A 22,564-nucleotide genomic window follows, 5' to 3' on the forward strand; every position below is an offset into this window, starting at 1 on the left:
CAAGAAGGGAGAGGCAGAAGAAAGGAAATTATAGGCCAGTTAGTCTGACCTCAGTGATTGGGAAGATGTTGGAGTCAATCGTTAAGGATGAGGTTTTGGGTACTCGGAGGCACATACTAAAATAGGCTGTAGTCAGCGTGGTATATTAAGGGGAAATCTTGCCTGACAAATCTTCTGGAATTCTTTCAAGAAATAACAAGCAGGATAAACAAAAGAGAATCAGTTGATGTTGTGTACTTAGATTTTTGGAAGGCTTTTGACAAGGTGCCACATGAGGCTACTCAACAAGTTAAGATCCCATGGTATTACAGAAAGATACTAGCATGGATAGAGCACTGGCTGATGGGCAGGAGGCAATGTGTGGGAATAAAGGGAGCTTTCTCTGATTGGCTGCCAGTGACTAGTGGTGTTCTATAGAGGTCTGTTTGGGACTGATTTGTTTTACATCGTCAATGATTTGGACAGAATTGATAAGTGTTGTATGCAAATTTGGCCACAAAGATAGGTGAAGGGGCAGATAGTGTTGAGGAGGTAGAGAGTCTACAGAAGGACAGATGAGGAGAATAGGCAAAGTGGCACAGAAGCCTCATGTAGTATTGCAGGCAATTCTGTGCCCTTATCTAACAATGAACATTGGAGAGGGTTCAAAGGAGGTTCACAAAAGTGATTCTGGGACTGAAAAGCTCATCATACAAAGAGCATTTGATGGCTCTGGGCTGTACTCACTGGAATTCAGAAGAATGGGGTAGGGGAGAGGGGGAAGACATCTCATTGAAGCCTATTGAATGCTGAAAGGTCTCAGACTGGATGTGGAGAGGATGTTTCCTGTGGTGGGGGAGTCCAAGACCAGAGGACACAGCCTCAGAATAGAAGGGCATCCTTTTAGAACAGATGAGGAGGAATTTATTTAGCCAGAGCGTGGTGAACCTATGAAATTCTTTGCCACAGGCAGCTGAGGAGGTAAAGTCTGTATGCATATTTAAGGCAGGGGTTAATAGATTCTGATTGGTCAGGGCATGAAGGGATATAGGGAGAAGGCAGGAGATTGGGGCCGGGAGGAAAATTGGATCAGCCATGATGAAATGGTAGAGCAGACTTGATGGAGCAAATGGCATAATTCTGCTCCCACATTTTATGGTCTAATCCAATTTACTATCTCATCTTGAAGCCCAAGTGACTGAACTTGTGTCCAACCTCCTGCACGGGACTTTGTCAAATGCCTTAAAGTCCATGTAGGCAACTTCCACTGTGTTGTCTCCATCAACTTTCCTGCTAACTTCCCTGAAAAAGTAAGATTAGCTAGATATGACCTAACACACAAAACCATGCCAAATATCACCAAATCAGTCCATGCCTATCCAAATACTTGTATCCCTTAGCCTACCTTCCAGCAACTTCCCCACTACCAGTGTCAGGCTCATCAGCCTATAATTTACACGTTTATTTTTAAACAGCCTTTTTAAAACAGCGGAATATTATTAGCCATCCTCCAATCACCCAGTACCTCACCTGTCACCATGGATGATTTAAATATCTCTGCTTGGGCCCCTGCAATTTCTGCACTCATCTCCCACAGGGTCCGAGGGAATACGGAATACCTCATCAGGCCCTGGGGATTTAGCCTCCCTAATTTGCCTCAAGACAGAAAACACTTCCTCCTCTAATCTGAATAGGGTCAATGACCTCACAGCTGCTTTGCCTCACTTCTATATACTCTGTGCCCATTTCCCCAAGTAAACACAGGTGCAAAAAAAAAAAAAAAATCCATTTAAGATCTCCCCCATCTCCATTTTTTCTTAACCAGGGCTTCATTATCTCCTGAAAACCAAGGTTCCCTGCACTTATTATCTTTACCTTTTATTCTGACAGGCTCATGCAAGCTTTGCACAAAATTTCACTTTTGAAGAGCTCCCACTTACCAAGTACACCTCTGCCAGAAAATAACCTGTCCTAATCCACTCTTGCCAGAACCTTTCAGATACCATCAAAATTGGCCTTTCTCCAATTTAGATTCTCAACCCGAGGACCAGACCCATATTTTCCCCCATATTTACTTTGAATCTAATGGCATTACGATCACTAAATGTAAAGTGTTCCACACAAACTTTGTCAACAGCCCAGTCTCATTCTCTAATAGCAGATCAAATATCACATGCTCCCTTGTTGGGACTTCTACATACTGATTAAGGAAACTTTTCTGATCATTTTACAAACTCTATCCCATCTAGTCATTTTACAGCATGGGAGTCCCAGTTAATATGTAGAAAGTTAAAATCACCTACTATAACAACCTTATGTTTTTTGCAACAATCTACGATCTCACTACGACTTTGTTCCTTTAAATCCCAAAGACTGTTGGGTGGTCTATAATATAGACCATTAATGTGGTCATACCTTTCTCATCACCAGTTATACCCATAAAGCCTTACTGGATGAGTTTTCCCTTTCTACCCTGACTGAACACTGCAGTGACAATCTCCCTGACTGGTAATGCCACCCCTCCCCCTTTAATCCTTCCCCCTGTTGTATCTAAATCAACAGAACCCCGTAATATTGAGCTGACAACCCTGCTCCTCCTGCAACCAAGTCTCACTAATAGTTACAATATCACAATTCCAGGTGTTGATCAATGCCCAGAGCTCATCTGCCTTTCCTACGTACTTCTTGCATTGAAATATACGCAGCTGAGAACATTAGTTGCACCATACTCAACCTTCAGAATGTTTGTCATTGATGTCAACAATGCAGCTCACTGCATGTTTCAATGTACGTGACAAATAAAGCTCACCTCTCATGTTAAGACTGCTATTAATAAATTCATAATTTTAAAGAACAAATGATAAGTTTATCCCAATTATAAAGCAAAAGCTAAATACCAACAGTAAATTCTATAACCCACCTGCCTTTTACCAATTCCTCACATACATAACCCACAAAATGATCAAAATAGATCTGAAAATTACGATTCAGAATTAATTATAGCAGCCTTAACATTTAACAGCTGCACAAATCCAGACCAGAACTGCTTTATAGGCCCCCCCCATATCATATGGTTAGCCAGATAAAGTGCAAGCTGAAACCAGAAGCAGTCAGTGTTTTCATTGGAATCACAAACATTAGATTCAGTGTTTTAATTTTGTGGGGGGGAGGTGGGAAAGAAGAGGCAGAAGAATGTACAAAAGGTTGATTTTTTTAAAAATTCATTACAGGATTTGGGGCAAGACTAGCTGCTCACAAGGTCAGTATTTTATTTCCAAGTCCACAGTGTGGTATTCCTATGCACTTGCTGACCTCTACCACCCAAAAAGAGGTGCTAGGTGAGTAACTGTAATGCATTTGTTGATGGTTGACCCTGCAGCCACTATGTGCTGGTGCTAGAGGAAGTAAAGGTTTATGAAGGTGGAACCAATCAAGTACACTGCCACATCCTGAATATATAGCATTGACCTTCGAGTGTTATTGGAGCAGCACTCATTTAGGGTGGTAGAGAATATTGCATCATGCTTCTGACTTGCGCCTTATAGATGGCTGAAAGGCCTTGGGGTCTCTGGAGGAGACTCGCTTATTACAAAACACCCAGCTGGTCCATTGACTTTCTACCTAATGGTGGCCTGCCAAGATGTTGATAGTGGTGACTTTTGATGGCAATACCATTAAATATCAAAAGGTATGTGGTCAGAGTCTCTCTCGCTAGAAATAGTCTGCATGTGGCACTTGCAGGTGATACTTGCCATATCCACCCATGCCAGAAACATTGTTCAGGCCTTGGAAATTGTCTCAAGCCAAACACTCTGGACTTGAAAGAACTGTTGGGCTGCAACAGGCCATCTAAGCCCCTACCCCACGCCCCAACTTTCTAAGTCAGGATGATTAGTTTAGTATTACTGTCTACAACCTTTGTTCTTGATCAGCATTTGGCATTTTATCCTCAAATAGGACAGTTGAGACTAATATTTAAAGCAATAGCCAAGGTATAGAAGTAGAAAATCAGGCAGCGGTTTAGGTGTCAACTTTATATCTGAGAAGATCTCTCCTCAGTCTTGCTGCAGGCAGACATTGATTGCTTCACTGTGAATGTGAACATTATATAATTTGTAATCATCCCACTTCAGATGTTATGATAGAGGGTCAGTCACGATGAAGCAGTCAAATGTGATCAGACCTAGGTCACTACCCAGAGGTACTTGTGATATCCTGCAGCTGGGATGATTGGCTTCCAACAACCTAAACAGCCTTCCTTTGAGAGAGTTTAACATCAGATTCCAGACCACGAATGTTTGTCCCAGACGGGCAATTACAATCTTGTTCCCCTGCCAAACAGCATGGGAAATCTGTACACCAAGGATCCCATTAGGGTCTGGCCCAGCTCCTGGCTTGTGATCATGGCCAATAGGAAACAAAGATTTAAAATTGAACCTTTGGCCAAAATCATGACCATGACTTTGGTAGCGCTGACAACAACCACACCCAACTGACTTAGCAGTGTATAATGTAACCTTATTTACACCTGCTTTCTTTGATGTAACTAAAAGCAGCTTTATCAGATCACTCAAAGTACCAGAGCTGGACAAAAGATGTTTAAAAAGCCATAAAAAGGTATGTGTGTTCTTCACCCCTCAAATACACGAAATCAGAGTCAAGCTTGTGCTGAACTGGACCCTGACAATTGGTTTTAAAATGTTGAAAATTTGGCAAACACTTTTCCAGCAGAGGGTCTTACAAATCTTTCCCAATTCTTAGTAATTAGACATACCAACCCATGGTTGTTAAGCCAGAAAATTGCATTCCACAATTTCACAGAACTGGCAGGGTGAATGGCCTCCTTCTGCAATGCAATCTTTGTAAAGTTGGAAAAAGTTACAAGAAGAGGGTTGCCGGTTTGCAAACATTTCATAGCAACCAGAATTTTAAACTTACTTCGACATACAAGCAGACTAGTTTAAATCTAGTCCAGGCAAGGTTGAACAATCTCCCAGGGTTGCAAGGTCAGCCTGTAAATTCACTGCATGTGCCAATCCCATTTGTAAATTAAAAAGGCCTCTCCTCCCACCTACATAATACTATTTAAAATTCAAAACTTATGAAGTGCCAAACTATTGTTAAAGCCAGTTTCCATCCAACTGTCAAAAGAAAAAAAAACAACTAGATTTCCTTTTCTTTTGGACTTGAAACTACAAAAAGGAGCAGGGAGAATCAGCCCAATTTCTACTACTTCCATAAACCACACACTTTGGTCCTCCAGCTTTCATTCCAAAGTACATTGTAAAGGCCAATATTTCAAGGAACAGGCCAGACATTATAAAAGCTTGACGCTTACTTCCTAACACATGCAAGAACCCACTTTTGGAAATAGCAACTAGAAGACTTTGAAATGTTGCTGTTTAAGTCACCTTCCCACATTGGCTGAAAAGCCAACTACATTTTGTTTAAAATATATATAGTACTTGTGAAGTCATCAACACAAGATCCAAACAGATTTAGGAAAAAGATTCAAATATACTGCGCTTCTCACAAACACTGCCCACCCCACAAGAATTTAGCTCTGATAGGAGGGTTCACCAGAAAATCTTCCACCCACCAGATTTCTCCAAGTCACCCTGAACATTGGAAGAACTTCAGACTTGAATAAATTACTGCTTCAGTTTGACATTACTGTCTTCCGGGCTCAGTCAGATTAGGCCTGTCACAATCCAGTCCCCAGCACAAAGTCACCCAGCATCAACAATCTCTTAAAATAAAGACTAAGCAGCATAGGGATCAGAACTGGCAAACTGGAACCATGGAGAAGAGCAACAAAGGTGGTACTCCCACAATACAACTTCCTCTTTGGTTTATAAACAAAAACCAGTGAAAGATGCCAGTCAAAAGTACTGAAACTAGACAAAAAAAAACCCCAGTTGGGCTGCAGTCCTTTATGGTTCAGAGGAAGGTTTATACTGCATTAAATTTTCATGAAGGTAGTATGACACTTTAAAAAGAGCTTTTCCATGACATGGCTCCTACACTTACAGGTACTGAGCAGAATTATTTCATGGACTGCCATGCAAAGCAGAAGCCACAGAAATAACTAGAGAACACAATGTTTTGAACTTGGAGAGCAAAAAAAAACACTTCACTCTGTCCATAGGTAGAAGAGGAGAGCACATCTTATTCAGCTACTCCTTAGCTTTGCCCTGGAGAGCACAACTAATGCAGCTCCTCAGAGCAATAGCAGAGAACTATTCTCAAGAGGTTCCTGCAGAATGACACAAAACTGTCAGTGGCAAATCTGGCAGAAACTTTCACCTGTTGCAGTGTCAGAAAGCAGACCAAAAACCTGTTGAGACAGTACCTCATGTGCTGCTTTACTTTGTTTAACTACCATTTAAATTTTTGGCCCTTGTTAAAACAGAGCTTAAACTAGAAAACTCTTAATTCTGCTGAGTGGTGCACAAGCACTGAACATACTAGATGGGGCACTCAGTGAAAGGAATCCAGTGTTTGAGGAATTGAGGATATTAAAAAAATCATTTTGAACCCATGTAACCTCTGGCTAAAAGAATAATTGGGACTGAATAGGAATTTTTGAACTGAAGTAAGCTCTGTCTTCAGCAGTTAGCTAAGACGGGCTCATTACCAGTTCTCCCTGGTTTCCAAAGAAATATTGAGAGTTTGATAACATTGTACACTCATTGGAGTAGGGGAAGGAGGACTCACCAGTAAGGACAGGAATGAACATCCATCTGTAATCAAGACTGGGCCTAGCAAAGGGAAAAACTGATAAGGACTAGACAGCACATCCATCTGTAATTAAGCCTTGATCTAGCAGGCTCTCATCTGCAACTAAGTTTCTCATCAACAGACTTGGTGGGCGTACCAGTTCAAATGACATCTTGCAACAGTAATATGGGGCTTACTATGTATAAATATACAGCTGTAACTGGAGAGAGTGGGCCCACTTGTCAGATGGTGGCAGTACTTAGGTGCCTTCCCTTTGACAACTGGGTCTCAAACTCAGGCAGGAGGGTGTGCAATAAACTGATAAGAAGCTGGTCTCCCGAATTTTAATCGGATTCAGATTCATTTAACCACAGAAGGAAGCTGACCAGTACAAGGTTAGATCTGTATCCAGACCAGGGTGATTTGTTTGGTATTGCCCATGTGCCCTCTGTTATTCATCAATACTTGGCATTTCATCCTCAGACAGACAAGTAACATTGAAGTTGTTACATTTGCAGTAATGGAGGGGCATGCTTCAGTTAAAACAGTCTTCAGGCTCATAACTGAGTTAAATATCAACATTTATACCCAAACAGACCTCCAAGATGAAGCTATAAAATTTAGTTGCACTTCTTTAGGAGGTTCTTTTTCCAATACCCTGTGAAGAGCAGAACATAGTAGTTACAGAACAGGAAGCATTTATTTCAATCCAGTACTGGGTTTCATCTCTAAGCCGTTTTCTTCCTTCCTCTCAACCTCAAGTACAGGGGAAAGATAAAAAGAGGGGACCCAAGGAGTAACACAGAAGGTATGGTTATGTGGAATGAGCTGCCAGAGAAAATAGTGGAGGCAAGCATAATCATTCTGCTTAAAAGACATTTGGACAGGTACATGGATAGGAAAGGTTTACAGGGATATGGGCCAAATGCAGCCAAGTTAGATAGACATTTTAGTCAGTGGGGCCAATGGGCCTACTTCCACACTGTGTAACTCTGACCATCACTGGTGTAGCACACAGAAGGAAAGCAATAGCAGATCCAAGACCAAATTGACCAGAAGATAATACAATTATAAATGCTATACAATTCAGTGTATCAGTCAGTGCCAGATATCCAGAAATAAAACAAGATCCAGAGCCCCACTCCAACACCATTTTGAGTGTGTCAGTGTTACCTTTGTGGCACTTGAGAAAGTTAGAGAAACTTATTAAGTGCCTAACCAAGATAAACCAACAAATGGTGTAAATGTTTCTAATATACAGGTCTTATCTTACTGAGATGCAGTAGATCAGTAAGGAAGCAATTATCTAGAATTTGTTAGTAAGACCAAGGAGAATTTAATCTGCCTCACCAATGCAGCTGATAGCAAAGAGGAAAGCTTTAGACTACAGGAAGCATGGTCTGGTTAACGGGGCAGAAAAATGGCAAATGGGTGTCAATCCAGAGGAGTGGGAGGTGATGAATTTGGAGAGGTGTAACAAGGCAAGGGAATATATGGTAAAATGTACAGATACTGAGAGGAGTGGATGAACCTCAAAGTGTAGGCTCCCTGTTATAGACAGCAGGACAAATCGATAAGCTCATGGTTTTTCCAAAAAAAAAATTACATGGGATACTTTCCTTTAAGTCAACCAAGGCACAGAATAGAAGAGCAGGCTGATTATGATAGCACTGTGAACAATACTAGTTTGGCAGCAGCTGAAGGATTACATACCATTCTAGTCATCACATTCCAGTGCAGTCCTAACTCTATAGAGGCTGTGAAGATATTGCTGAGTTTAGAGAGTAGTTACAAGGAAAGATTATTGCACAAAACAGCCCTAGCTCATCAAGGAGGCTGAGGAGACTTAAATGAGCCGTTTTAAATTACAAGGATCTAGACAGTAGAAATAGGAAGGATGCATTTCCCTTAGCAGCAAGGTGACGAACCAGAGAGTGTAGTCAATTCTTCTGCAATTATCTCTAAGAGGAGAGATGAGGAAGATTCTCCCCACCCAAAGAGTGAAGGAAGTCTACAACTCACTGCCTTAAAGGGTGGTGGAGGTAGAAGCTAGCCTCATTGGAACTGTACTTGAAGAACTAAACTGTAAGACACCTTGCAGCACTGCCATTAGACCAGGTAACCTTCACAACTGCCAAGACACAAGGGGCCAAATAGCTTCTTTCCGCATCATAAATGTTCTACAATCCTAGAATCTGGTAACATGTGGACAGGAAGAATTGCTTAGTGAAATGCCACAAGTTGCTGTACAATTTGGACTGCTGAAGTGCAGAAATCGCCTTTGCCCACAACCTCCCAGCTAGTAAAGAAATAGTTCAGCAAACACTAATGCAATTTGCTGTAGCATCAGGGCTACATATTTGTTTTTAAAAAAGAAATTTTACTACTTGCAATGTCATCTGGTTCAGATAGTGAACACATTGAACTATGGATTGTCATTCCTGCAGAGTGTTCCTATTCTTTAATCTTCAAATCCAATTCACTCAATTTTCTTCTCAGGTTGCTCATTCACCCTCAACCTTGGTTACAAAGGGTTTGTTTACCAACTAATAATTATTTAGCAAGATATCAGATGATTCTTTATAAGCACACACACACACTCAGTTTGGAAGTCTCCCCCCCCCCCCCCCCACCCCAAAAAAAACCACAAACAGCAAACCTCAAAGCCAATAAAGTTCAATCAAATTTGAGACTGGAAAATGCAAATTTAAAAAATACTAGAAATAGTGGACCAATACAAAGTACAACTTCTTTTCTCTCAAAGTTCTGGTAGTCTTCAATTCAAAAGGTTAACTGTTTCTTTGGGCAGATACTGCCTGACCTGCTGAGCAGTTCCAACATCCCCCTCATTTAACAAAATAACCTCCCTGCTTCTACATCTCAGCAGTGTCATAGGCAACATTCAAGCATCAATGCCAGGATGAGTAGTCAGGGTGATGATCGGGGAGGGGGGGGGGGGGGAGAAGAAAAATCAAAAATTGAAATACACAATATATTAAATAAAAGAAATAACTATATTGATATACTACTCTCAACCATTAGGTCATCCTAAGGAGCTTTATAAGTGCAGGAAGCAGCAATCAATTTGCATCCATTAAGTTCCCAAGCACAGAAAACAAAAATATTCTGAGTTGCTGGGTGAAAGATAAACATTCTCCTCAGGATATCAAGAGGATGGCTCTGCTCTTCTCCAAATAGTGTCCTGGATCTAGTACAGGTCTGTGGTTGGAGCTATGATAACCAGGACAATGTTGTCATAAAGAGCTCTTGGAACACTGGCCTTCATAAATCAAAGTATTGAGTACAAGAGTTGGGATGTAATGTTGAAGCTGTACAAGATGTTGGTGAGGCCATATTTGGAGTACTGCATACAGTTCTGGTCACTATCTACAGAAAATACATTATAGGGAAAAGTTGACCAGGTTAGGACTTAATTCCCTGGAGTGGAGGAGAATGAGGGAAGATCTTAAAGAGGTATACAAAATTATGAGGTATAGATAGGGAGAATGCACACAAGCATTTTCCCCTCAGGTTAGGTGAGACTAGAACTCAAGGTCATTGGTTTCAGGTGAAAGATAAAATATTTTAAGGGGAACCTGAGGGGGAACTTCTTCAAGGGGTGTTCCAGTGTGGAATGAGCTGTCAGTAGAAGTGGTAGATGCAAGTTCAATTGTAACATTTGTTTTGATATGTACATGGATTAGAGTGATATGGAGAGCTATGGTCCAGCTAGATGGCTCTAGGCAGAAGATCATATTGGAACAGACTAAGTGGGCCAAAGGGCCTGTTTCTGTGCTGTATTGCTCTATAATTCCTTTGATGAGAATTATCTTATCAAGAGATGCTAAACTGATAGCTCTTTATTCTCCAAATTTAAAAAAAAATTGGGGTGATCAGTTTCAAGTTCCTGGGTATCAATATCTTTGAGAATCTATTCTGGGCCCAACATATTGCTGCAATTACAAAGAAGGCACGACAGCAACTATACTTCATTAAGAGTTTGATGGAGTATTGGTAGGACATCACAGACCCTCAAATTTCTACAGATAGAATGCTCTCCACAGTACAACTGGTTGCATCACCGTCTGGTATGGAGAGGCCACAGCACAGGATCGGAAAAGCTGCAGAACGTTTTAAACTCTGCCATTCATCATGTACGCTAGCCTCCCCAGCATCCAGGACATCTTCACAAGGCATCATCCATCATTAAGGATCCCCATTGCCCAGGACATGTCCTCTTGTCATTGCTACCATGGTGGAGGCAGTAGATGAGCCTGAAGACACACACATCCAATGTTTCAGGAACAGCTTCTTCCCCTCTGCCACCAGATTTCTGAATGGGCATTGAACCCATGAACACTTCCATAATATTTTCCTTCTTTTTGCACTACTTATTTTTTCCATATACACTTCTTAATGTAATACAAGTAATAAACCTATAAATTACAATGTCCTGCTGTCACAAAAACAACAAATTTTAATGACTTATGCTGTGATATTAAACCAGATTCTGAGATATAAAGATTCTGAAGTGGTATAAAAGAGGGTGGATGTTGAAACATTTTCAGAAACAAACAAGAGGATGTTGTTTCAAGTTTATGTGAGAATGCTGTTCTTGGACTACAAATCAGCATTCAACACCATAATTCCCTCCAGGCTCGACAAGAGGCTCAGAGACCTCGGCCTTCACCCTGCCTGGACTTCCTGACAGATCACCAGCAGGTGGTAAGAGTGGGCCCTCTCACCTCTGCCCCTTAACACAGGTGGCCCTCATGGCTGCGGCCTAAGCCCCCCCCCCTTTACTCTCTGTATCCATGACCGTCACCACCCACAGCTCCAATCTGCTAATTAAATTTACTGATGACACTATACTGATAGGCCTCATCTCAAATAATAATGAGGCAGCCTACAGCCAAGAAGTCATCACCCTGACACAGTGATGTCAAGAAAACAACCTCTCCCTCAATGTCGCAAAAACAAAGAAGCTGGTTGTGGACTACAGGAGGAATGGAGACAGGCTAATCCCTATTGACATCAATGGATCTGGGGTTGAGAGGGTGAGCAGCTTTAAGTGCCTCAGCACCGAGGATCTCGCGTGGTCTATACACACCAGCTGTGTGGTGAAAAACAGCACCACAGCCATCTGAGTTGAAAGAATAAGTTTGGTATGGGCTCCCCCCAAATCATAAAAACTTCTACAGGGGCATGGCTGAGAGCATCCTGACTGGCTACATCACTGCCTGGTATGGAAACTGTACTTCCCTCAATCACAGGACTCTGCAGAAAGTGGTGCAGACAGCCCAGCGCATCTGCAGATGTGAACTTCCCACTATTCAGGACATCTACAGAGACAGGTGTGTAAAAAGGGCCCGTAGGATCATTGGGGACCCGAGTCACCCCAACCACAAACTGTTCCCAGCTGCTACCATCCGGGAAATGGTACCACAGCATAAAAGCCAGGACCAACAGGCTCCAGGACAGCTTCTTCCACCAGGCCATCAGACTGATTAACTCATGCTGATACAACTGTATTTCTATGTTGTATTGACTGTCCTGTTGTACATAATATTTATTATAAATTACTACAAATTGCACATTTAGACAGAGCTATAACAAAGATTTTTACTCATGTATGTGAAGGATGCAAGTAAATTCAAGAGGCATCAAAACAGAAGTAGTTCAAAATTTCTTCTCAGAGGGTGGTCAGTTTCTGGAATTCTCTGCCCCAGTAGGTGGTGAATGATCAGGGAATTGAGGACCCGAGGTTAAGTATAGCATTAGATTGTTTCACAATTCCAACTCCAAGCAACCCACTTCCCCTATCACAAATAACTGGGAGGTGCACCTTAGGTTTTAGACTGCTTTGAATCTCTTCTAACCACAATCATGCCCGAATATCAAACCAGAGAGCATCATCAGTACAACTGCAATCCAATTGTCCTGTAGCAACCAAGCTCAACCCACCTTTAAACAAAAGACTACTTTCAAGGGAGTATTAAAAAACAAAGGACTTACAAAAGAAAGGTGGGTAGAACTACACCAAGTAAAATAATGTTTTTCAGCTCATTATTATACAAATAATTTAATATTGCCATATCAGTTTTGGTACAAATACAAAAGTTGAGTTTCATATGGTCAAGCCTATTCATTCCTCAAAAGCATGCATCAATTAACTTCATTGTGATAATATCTAACCCATGTTTCATGCCCTGGGGCCAAAATTTATCCTTCAAATCAACCATCACTTAAAGGCAGACGATTACCTGCTCATAATCCCATCTACAGGAGCTTACCAACTACAAATTGGGTGCATTGGGTACACTGCAATAGTACTTCATTATTGCTTGGAATGTATCAAGCCACCATAGTAAAGCAAGTCCCATTTCAAAGCTACAAACTTTTCAACGAGTTGTATCATCCTGTACACACTTGCTCCACGTTCTTATTGTAGCCATTCTTGAACTTGCTGGTGTGGGACTTCAGGCTTCTATCCCTCTTGCCCAATGGAAGCTGGGAGATGGTGGGGATCTTTCATGGATGGTGCCTTCTGAGGCAGTGCCTCCTGTAGATTATTCCAAAGATGGGTATGTATTGGGTCAAGTTCACTATTCTCTGCAGCTTCTTACATTCCTCTACACTCAACCTACCACAACAGACCATAATGCAACCAGTCAGGATACTTTCCGCAACAAATCTATGGAAATTTGTCAGGTGTTCAGTGACATAACAAAATGTCTTCTTCCAATCTATTGCTCCAATTTTTAAATACAAAATGATCCTCACTTGCAGTGTCTGCCTTGTCTAGAGCCTTTACCAGGTTTTCAGGACAGTATATGAGCACATTGCCTGCTCAGTATCACACTTCTGCAGTTGGCTCCAGGACAGAAATCAGAATGTCACCCACCACAGTAGATAGAGCAAATCTCAGAAATTAAGATTTCCCCTTAACACCTTTTCTGCTATCACATTCTCTTCAATAGTTCAATCCCTCCAGCCCAGTATTCTGCCTCCTCATACCTAGCCTTTGTACTTAGATATGGTGATATGGGGGTGGGGGGGGGGGGGGAAAGTCAAAACAAATATATAGGCAGGAGTACAAACTCATTGCTCCCACTCCACCTTTTTGTTCCCCATTATCTCTGCCTCAAAGGCCCCTGTGATAAACCTTCAGTGACACTCAGCCAGTGATATCCCACCTAATAACCACATTCTCCAATTCTCTCCTTTTATGCTCCTCCCCCTCATTCAGACCCAATGTCTTGGCTACTGATACTCAAGCATTCAAAATAAAAGATGTTCAAGTGTTCAGTAAATCAAACTGTAAAGCACACCGATTAGGCTCAGCTAACAAGTATGGAATTTCTGACCTCTTCCAGTTATCCAAATCTCAATGATCAACATGAAGGCATCCCATGGATTACAGCCTCTTGGAAAAATGTTATTGTTACACAGCCCATTGGGAGCTTTCTGGGTATTGTGAGGAGGGAAAAAAAGATAAGCTTTACACAGACAACAAAGCAAATTCCAAACTACAAGGATTTGAGCTCTGTTTTCTCTACTGCAACCCTCCCCCAAGGAGTCTGGAATATTGGCTGAAAGATATGACATCACTGCAGAAACCAGTAACAGCAGCAGAACAAAGAACTCAATCTGGCAGCTTTAGGATTTTAGTAGTGCCAGACAGACAGATTTGCTGGACTATTGATTACTTTCATAAATAACAAAATATACATTTCATTTTGTTTTGGAAAATGTTACACAGCTGTTTGATAATTTTCCAGCAAGCACAAGTTTAAAGGGAGCCAGAAATACATAAGGACTCTCAACACCAGCTCTGGTATAAAATGACCCATGTTGCTGGCTACTAGGGTCTTGGATACCAACACCGGCTCTGGTGACACACCTGGCCCACAATTCAGACCCCAACCATACTGTGGACCCGTCTCTGGCTGCATGCTCTGCTTGCATTCTAGACCCCTGGCTCACATTTTGGACTAGTGTGCTGGACTGAATTTGCCTTATGAAAATTTAAGGATCACTTCAGCCATCACTGTTCATTCTGATATTGCACTACCTCAATGCACTGCAGTAAAGTGATCTGTATGGATAATATGCAGTTTTTCTACTGTACTCCAATACATCTGACAATAATAAACCAACTTAATTTTATTCAAGTTTTCAAAAGTATTTTTGGGAATAAATCTGAACTTTAAAATAACACTCATGAAACTACATGAGTACATATAATAACCTCAATAATTTAGTCTCTTCACATTTTCAGCACGGAAGCTGGCTGAGAATCTTGAGGCTACAAGAGACTAATTAAACTGAAACTGTCATTCCATTAGCAAATGGTAACTGGCATCACAGTGGTCTAATAAAGTGTCGCTGTGGCTGCATGCAAGCAGTCTACTGAGGAAACACTCAGCTCATAATACAGAATCTGAGGCCACAAACCAGGCACGCCCAGGATCCTCTTCAGTTTGCGTATAAGGAGAAGGTGGGAGTGGAGGATGCTATCACGTATTTGCTGCACAAATCACTCTCTCACCTAGATGGGGTCAGTTGTGCTGTGAGGATTACATTCCTTGACTTCTCTAGTGCCTTTAACACCATCCAGCCCAAGATCTTAAGGCACAAACTAACGGAGATGGGAGTAGACTCTCACATGGTGGATTGGATAGTGGACTACTTGACAGATAGACCTCAGTATGTGCGGTTGGGAGACTGTAGGTCTGACACGGTGGTCAGCAGCACAGGGGCGCCGCAGGGAACCGTACTCTCTCCGGTCCTGTTCACCCTGTACACATCAGACTTCCAATATAACTCGGAGTCCTGCCATGTGCAGAAGTTCGCTGATGACACGGCCATAGTGGGGTGTGTCAGGAATGGACAGGAGGAGGAGTATAGGAAACTGATACAGGACTTTGTGATATGGTGCAACTCAAACTACCTGCGTCTCAATATCACCAAGACCAAGGAGATGGTGGTGGACTTTAGGAGATCTAGGCCTCATATGGAGCCAGTGATCATTAATGGAGAATGTGTGGAGCAGGTTAAGACCTACAAGTATCTGGGAGTACAGTTAGACGAGAAGCTAGACTGGACTGCCAACACAGATGCCTTGTGCAGGAAGGCACAGAGTCGACTGTACTTCCTAAGAAGGTTGGCGTCATTCAATGTCTGTAGTGAGATGCTGAAGATGTTCTATAGGTCAGTTGTGGAGAGCGCCCTCTTCTTTGTGGTGGCGTGTTGGGGAGGAAGCATTAAGAAGAGGGACGCCTCACGTCTTAATAAGCTGGTAAGGAAGGCGGGCTCTGTCGTGGGCAAAGTACTGGAGAGTTTAACATCGGTAGCTGAGCGAAGGGCGCTGAGTAGGCTACGGTCAATTATGGATAACTCTGAACATCCTCTACATAGCACCATCCAGAGACAGAGAAGCAGTTTCAGCGACAGGTTACTATCGATGCAATGCTCCTCAGACAGGATGAAGAGGTCAATACTCCCCAATGCCATTAGGCTTTACAATTCTACCGCCAGGACTTAAGAACTTTTTAAAAGCTATTATTAATGCTTTTTGAGATAGTGATTTAGATGCATATCATATTTTTTTACTGAGTTAAGTATTGTATGTAATTAGTTTTGCTACAACAAGTGCATGGGACATTGGAAAAAAAGTTGAATTTCCCCATGGGGATGAATAAAGTATCTATCTATCTCATGGGCTTATTGCTTTCCTTCTGACACATACGGAATCACCTTTAGAGCAGCGCTCTTAGAATTATTATTTTTTTTTTTTTAAATGACAAACCCAATACTCAAAGCAGGCACCCGTTTGCAAGTCCTACCCCTACAGCCCAATGGAAAGTAGCCAAGCACACAAATCCCCAGGTAATGAAAACAATGTTCAAAGTACTGAAAGCAATATAGAAGATCAAAGCAAGGTAAAAGCTTGAGCTAACTTTTTAAAAAAACTCACCATCCCCGAAAGGGAACTATAAGAAAAATTTTGACTACCTCATACGAAGGTAAACTTTAGCGACCGCATCAGTTGCCTGTGAAGCAGAGTTTTGGACTTTGATCCCACAATGTTAACTCTGGTCATCCTGGGAACCAAAAATATCTTTCTCTTCATAGCAAATAAAGGTATTCAAAACATATATTGGCCCACCTTTATAAACATCAAGCTTCAGGAACTTCTGCATTCTTTCTAGCATCTGAATATCAAAAATATATTCCCTGGTTCCTCTAGCCACTAACCTTTCTTTGGCCACATAGCCATTGCAATAGACTCTTCCAATTCTTTGTCTTATCTGACTCAGTGCATCGAGTCAAAGATTCAATTTCAGTGTTTTCTTTTGCAACAATCCAATCAAATCTTTCAGCTAATGCTCATCTCAGAAATAATAGCCTAGACTGCTAAATACCACCTTAGTAACTTAAACCACTACTACAATGATATGCTTGGAACAGAATTGCAAACCAAGTACAATGCAGAAAAAGACAGGATCCACCGATACAACACCTTGCAACCTAATATAGACGTGCAGCTAAATAAGGCTCCAACTGATGTACTATATTTGAGGCATTCCCAAATGCAGGCAATGCATTTGATATTTACATTTTAAAAATATCACTAAATATTTACTTGTTCAACAATACAATGTTCCAGATCTGATTACCTTCTGTATTTGCAATCCTTCAAAATAGGAAAGTGATAACCCAGCTCCTCTGTACTGTTGATAACAGTTCAGGGAATCTACAGTGGAACACAACTAATTCTTTACTTTCCTTTAGATATTATAAAACACTGTTACTGTGATAATTACAAGGCTGTTGAACTGTTAGCCTTGCCTTTTACGTGACAATATGGTACACTTATTATTGCTCTATCCTGATTACAACACGTGAAAACATAGCTCATGCACCATTTACGATTTTTTTTTTTCATTTTTCCTCCATTAAAAAGTATTTTCTTTGCTCAACTGTTCCCCCCCCCCCCCCCCACCCCAAACTCAATTGGCCTGAGCAATTTACAATTTCCTCAACAGGTCACAGCCAGACTGTCAGATTCCAACCCTTCTTGCAGCTTGTACAAATCAAGCTTATCAAAGAATCATCAACCACTATTCAACAGCACTAATTCTTTGTTGCAATTCACAATTTAAGTCAGAGTCAGTCATACAAACTAGCCCTTTAGCCCACTATGTTGATGCCAACCTTCACCTTTCTATACCAATCCCAGATGCCCACATTACGACTGCATCCTACTATGCCTTGTCTAAGTGTCTGAGCACTTAGAAATAGCAATAGCATCGAATTCCACCACTACAATTAAAGTGCTTCAATCCAGCAATATCCTGGTCAATCTCCTCTGTGCTCCCCCTAGTTCAAATACATCCTTCCTATAGTGCAGCAACCAGAAACGTGGTCTATCGGTATGTTGCAACTTTACAAAACAACACCCAACTCAAGTTATATGCCCCTACCTATGAAGGGGAGCATGCTATAACAGTGTCTTCACCACTCCAACCAGTATTGCCATTTTCAACATAATGTTACATTCTCCATTTAAAAACATCCTGTTTGTGGGTCAAGATGAAATTCAGGCTAAAAGTATTGTTTCATCCCTTGTTTTTGACCTTAAAAGAAAATTTGTTGGTCTCTTCAATATTTCCCACACAACTTGCACACACTCTAATCCAATTCCAAGGATGAATAGATCTTCTTAAATTGTCAAAAAGATTACACCTTCCTTTTCTGGAATTTAGAAGTGATCCTAACAGACTATACAAGGCATGAAAGATCTTGACAGGGAGGAGGATATGCTCTCATACTGGAGTCTAGATGAGGGGACATAATTGCATGATGAAGTGGGTCAGCCCATGAAGCCCTAAAGGAGGAAGTAATTTTTTGAAGACCAACTCTCCTAAGAATTCTCAATCCAAAGACCTTCAGTGCCAAGGAGACACAGAGGAGTCAAAGGTTATCAAGTCAAAGAAGGTGGAACTGAGAGTAGGATCAATTCAGGCATGATCTTTTGGAAGGCAGAGTAGCCCAGTGAGGTGTATGGCTGGCTTCTGCTAGCACTTCTGATGCTCACTCCTGCTGAAACAAAGATCTCCAGCAATAGACAAGAAACATTTTGTTGTTGGGCATGGAGCTTGATATTTTAGGTTCGGTACACAGTGAGATAGGCAATTCAGAGCCATCTTTCAAGAACAAATGAATTCTCAATTCACTTTCAATTTTAAATGATGCTACAATTATACAATTCCACATACTACTACCAGCCAGCAAGTCTAGAAAGGGTGGTTATCCATCTTTTGAATGTACTCACCCAGCTTTAGAAAGGTGGCTAGAGGGCAATCAGATCACTAGGTGAAACGACGAGCCACTGAAGAGGCATGAAAAGACAATGAATACTTCTTGTTTCAGTCATCTGACTATCTCATAATAAATATATGAAAACCATCAACCTCAGTGGAGTCGCAGTGGACTCAAAGTCATCTGTCAAATGTGGGACTGTGCTCGCACAACTTTGAAACGGGGTGATTAATTTGGAATATTACACAAGTCAACTGCTGAACCAATCGTTCTCATGGCAATGCTGAAGAGACAAAACAAAAACAAATGTCAGAGCTCAGAACAATTTTAGTGCATGCCAATAATGGGATTCCCTCAATGACTCTTGAATGTTTTGATGAGATTTGGATCCCACTCACTACACACAAATCTTAGGCAAGCTTAGACTAACAGATACTTTAATTATGGGAACACTTCAGCAAGTGCAGTTAGGGAGCATGCAAAGTGGGGAGGGGGATGGGTTGGAGGAGAGTATGGAAGAGGAGATTGGAGCCAGCAAGTGTTATCAATCACTTCGGTAACCAGATATCTGACCCATAGCCAAGATAAGTAAATATTTGACGGTGAAGGGCAGGGAGGGGTCCTTGGTGGAATTGGAAAGTGCCCTCCCAGTTCAGGACTCTCATTCTAAACACTAGCATGCCTCTAAAAATACCAATTTTATGTGGTAGAATAAACAAATGGTAAAAACTTATGGCAAGTATTGGTAAACAGTCCAAACAGAGCTGGCAGATCTAGTTCCCCCTTTACACCACCCACAAATTTGAGGTGTAAATTTCATCAGCTATAGGTGGATCTTAAAATGTCTCCGAACAGCTCGAGTACCAATCCCATTATTCAGTAAAGTTCCAGAATTTAGATCAAACCGCAGAATATAAAAAAAACTTGTATCCATTAAGCATCAGTGTTGGGCTGCAGTGATCAAATTATACCAGGTCACTTCATCCAAGAATATACTCCCTACATGGCTCACAGAATGTCACCTCACAAAAGTGGAACTTACACAGTAAGCATATATTTAATTCCAAGTTTCTGTTATTGAAAACACAACCACTCAAATCACATCTACCATCTCTTCCATTCCTCTTCTGATATAGTAAGCAATTGAATCTTGGAAGTCATCACAACCAGCAGTGAGAGGGAGGGTGGGGATAGTGGAAGATTACTGAATAGTGATTAAAAAAAAAATCAGTAATCCATGACAAGTATTTCCAAAATTTTCCCCTAGCCCAAGGATAATCAAAGATAAAAATGCAATGTTCACTATAGTATTGATAACTTTGTACAATGAAGTACTCAAATCCACACTTCCAATGTGCATGGCTCAATAAATACCATAGTGGGTACTTCACCTGTTCAACAAGTCACCACGTTAGACAGTCATGATCACAATAGGAAATCTACTTAGAATTGTCAGCAAACATCAGAAGATTTAAAAATACTACAAAAGAGCATTGTAGCTTGAATAAAGAACTTCTGAACTATCCCAATATTTAAAAAGGAACAATAAAGCTGCAGTCAAATAGTACATTACAGCATAAATTGCTGAGAACCTCTTCAGCCAGAGTACAGTGAACCTGTTACCACAGATGGCCATGAAGGCCAAATCATTGGGTATATTTAAAGCAGAGGTTGATAGGTTCTTTATTAGTAAGGGTGTCAAAGGTTATGGGAGAAGGCAGGAGAATGGGGTTGATAAGGATAATAGTTCAGCTATGATTGAATGGTGAAGCAGACTCATTGGGCAAAACAGCCTAATTCTACTCCTATGTCTTATGGTCTGACAGCATCTGTACTAACAGAAATAGAGTGAACATCACAGGTAGATGACCTTTCATTACAACAGTTCTGCTTCTCACTCTACAGCTGCCTACTCACTGAGTGCTTCCAGCATTTTCTGCTTTCATTTCAGATTTCCAGCACCTACAGCTTTTGCTTTCAAAAACCTTTACATGTCATTCTTCTTTATCTTCTACTTGTAAGCTCTCCAAAATAAAGGAAATTTGGAGAATGCACTTCACAAAAAAAAGACTTTGCACATTGAAATGCAGGTGGAGAGCACCTTTCACCTCGCCAACTTCCAGGATTCTCTATGGCTACTCAAAGTGAAGACAGAACATTCCAGATGGCATAGGGAACCAAGGCCATGCATCAGGAGCACATGGAGGCCCTGCTTAAGTACACCACCTCAAACTATCCATTTGCTCCCCTCCTTCCCCGTCAGCCGATACCCACTCAATCTGTGAGTCCAGGTTTTCATAAGTCTCCTTGAGTGGGACTGGCCAAGAAGCATGGAACAGCACTTCTCACATCTTCAGCATGCAAGCACTTACTGAGGAAGACACTGTTCAGACAAACGTAACCTGCAGACCAGTACGAGTCCACTGATTTCCCCAACTTTGGTCAGAGGGATACATTCCTGATCGCATCACTTCAGGATTTGCTCCTTCACCAATTATCAGTTAACCAGAATGATTCAGAGTTCTCCGATAAACCCACCCAAAGGAACACAAAATAAAAATCAATTTGGGATATCAATTACACTTTATTCAGATATTTTTATTAATACAATAAATAAAAGCAGATATAGTCACTAATTTCTAGGTTAGGAATTTACCAAAACACACTGACGAGTGCTCAAGTCAGTCACCAACCACACTTCTCTCCCGACCCACTCGCCGACAGATCACTCCAATGATCGACAGCGGCGGAGCATCAATGGGAAACGCGGATGCCCCGTGCAGCTGACAACTGAATCAAACAACAGACCAATCAACACCCCTGACGCGACTTTCTCCCCACCCGTCGGAGGTGGGGGCGGGACCATGAGCCCGCTCCAACAGCGTGGGGCTACGAACACGGATTGATGGCGGTACCTTGTCACTCAATCACGGTTGGTTTCCCCAACTTTCTCCTCCTCCCCTCAATCCCTTCCCCCTCACCTTTCGAACGCCAGGCGGACGAGGAATATGCCGATTGCCAGCGGGAAAGCGAAGTACAAATCAGCGGCCTGAGGGTATTCGGCGCCATCCGTGTTCTTGAGGTCGGCCCAAGTGACGTTGTGAGGAAGCCAGAACCTCTCGTTCCAAAACCAGGCTGAGAAGCCGACCATGTTTGAGACGAGTTCAAGCTCCTCTTCTTTCTCCCACTCCGTCTCTCCCGAGCGGGGCGGTGCAGAACCGTTTAATAACCACTAGCTGACGTCACCCAGAAGGGGCCCAGCCCTTTTCAACGAACGTCATCCACACGAAAAGATGCCTTGTGGCGCTGCAGCCCCACTCCCGCTTGATGTAGCTCGCCGGAAACTGTTACTGAGACCCCTGCAATATATGAAGTATCTTTTATCGAGTCAGTCTGTCGGGTATCTTGCACTGGCCCTTATTGGTGCTTCACTTAAATATGAGCATCTCAATAACCTTTCAAACCCCAAAGAAGTAGAAGTTGGCAGTCTGAAATGAAAACACGGAAAAATCTGGGATACTCGGCAAATCAGGCACCA

The 22,564-nt window shown here is 41.8% G+C and overlaps 1 protein-coding gene across 1 annotated transcript in view; it reads right to left on the reverse strand.

Annotated features, from left to right (window-relative positions):
* Positions 1 to 22,247, reverse strand: part of cers5 (ceramide synthase 5) — a 121,972-nt gene extending 99,725 nt beyond the window's left edge. The window contains 1 exon segment of the mRNA XM_073070845.1: positions 22,008 to 22,247. Coding sequence (XP_072926946.1) covers positions 22,008 to 22,177 — 170 coding nt within the window. The 5' untranslated portion in view covers positions 22,178 to 22,247.
* Positions 22,248 to 22,564: the final 317 nt, after the last annotated feature.

Source organism: Hemitrygon akajei, chromosome 18, assembly GCF_048418815.1.
Source record: "Hemitrygon akajei chromosome 18, sHemAka1.3, whole genome shotgun sequence".
Classification (NCBI taxonomy): domain Eukaryota; kingdom Metazoa; phylum Chordata; class Chondrichthyes; order Myliobatiformes; family Dasyatidae; genus Hemitrygon; species Hemitrygon akajei.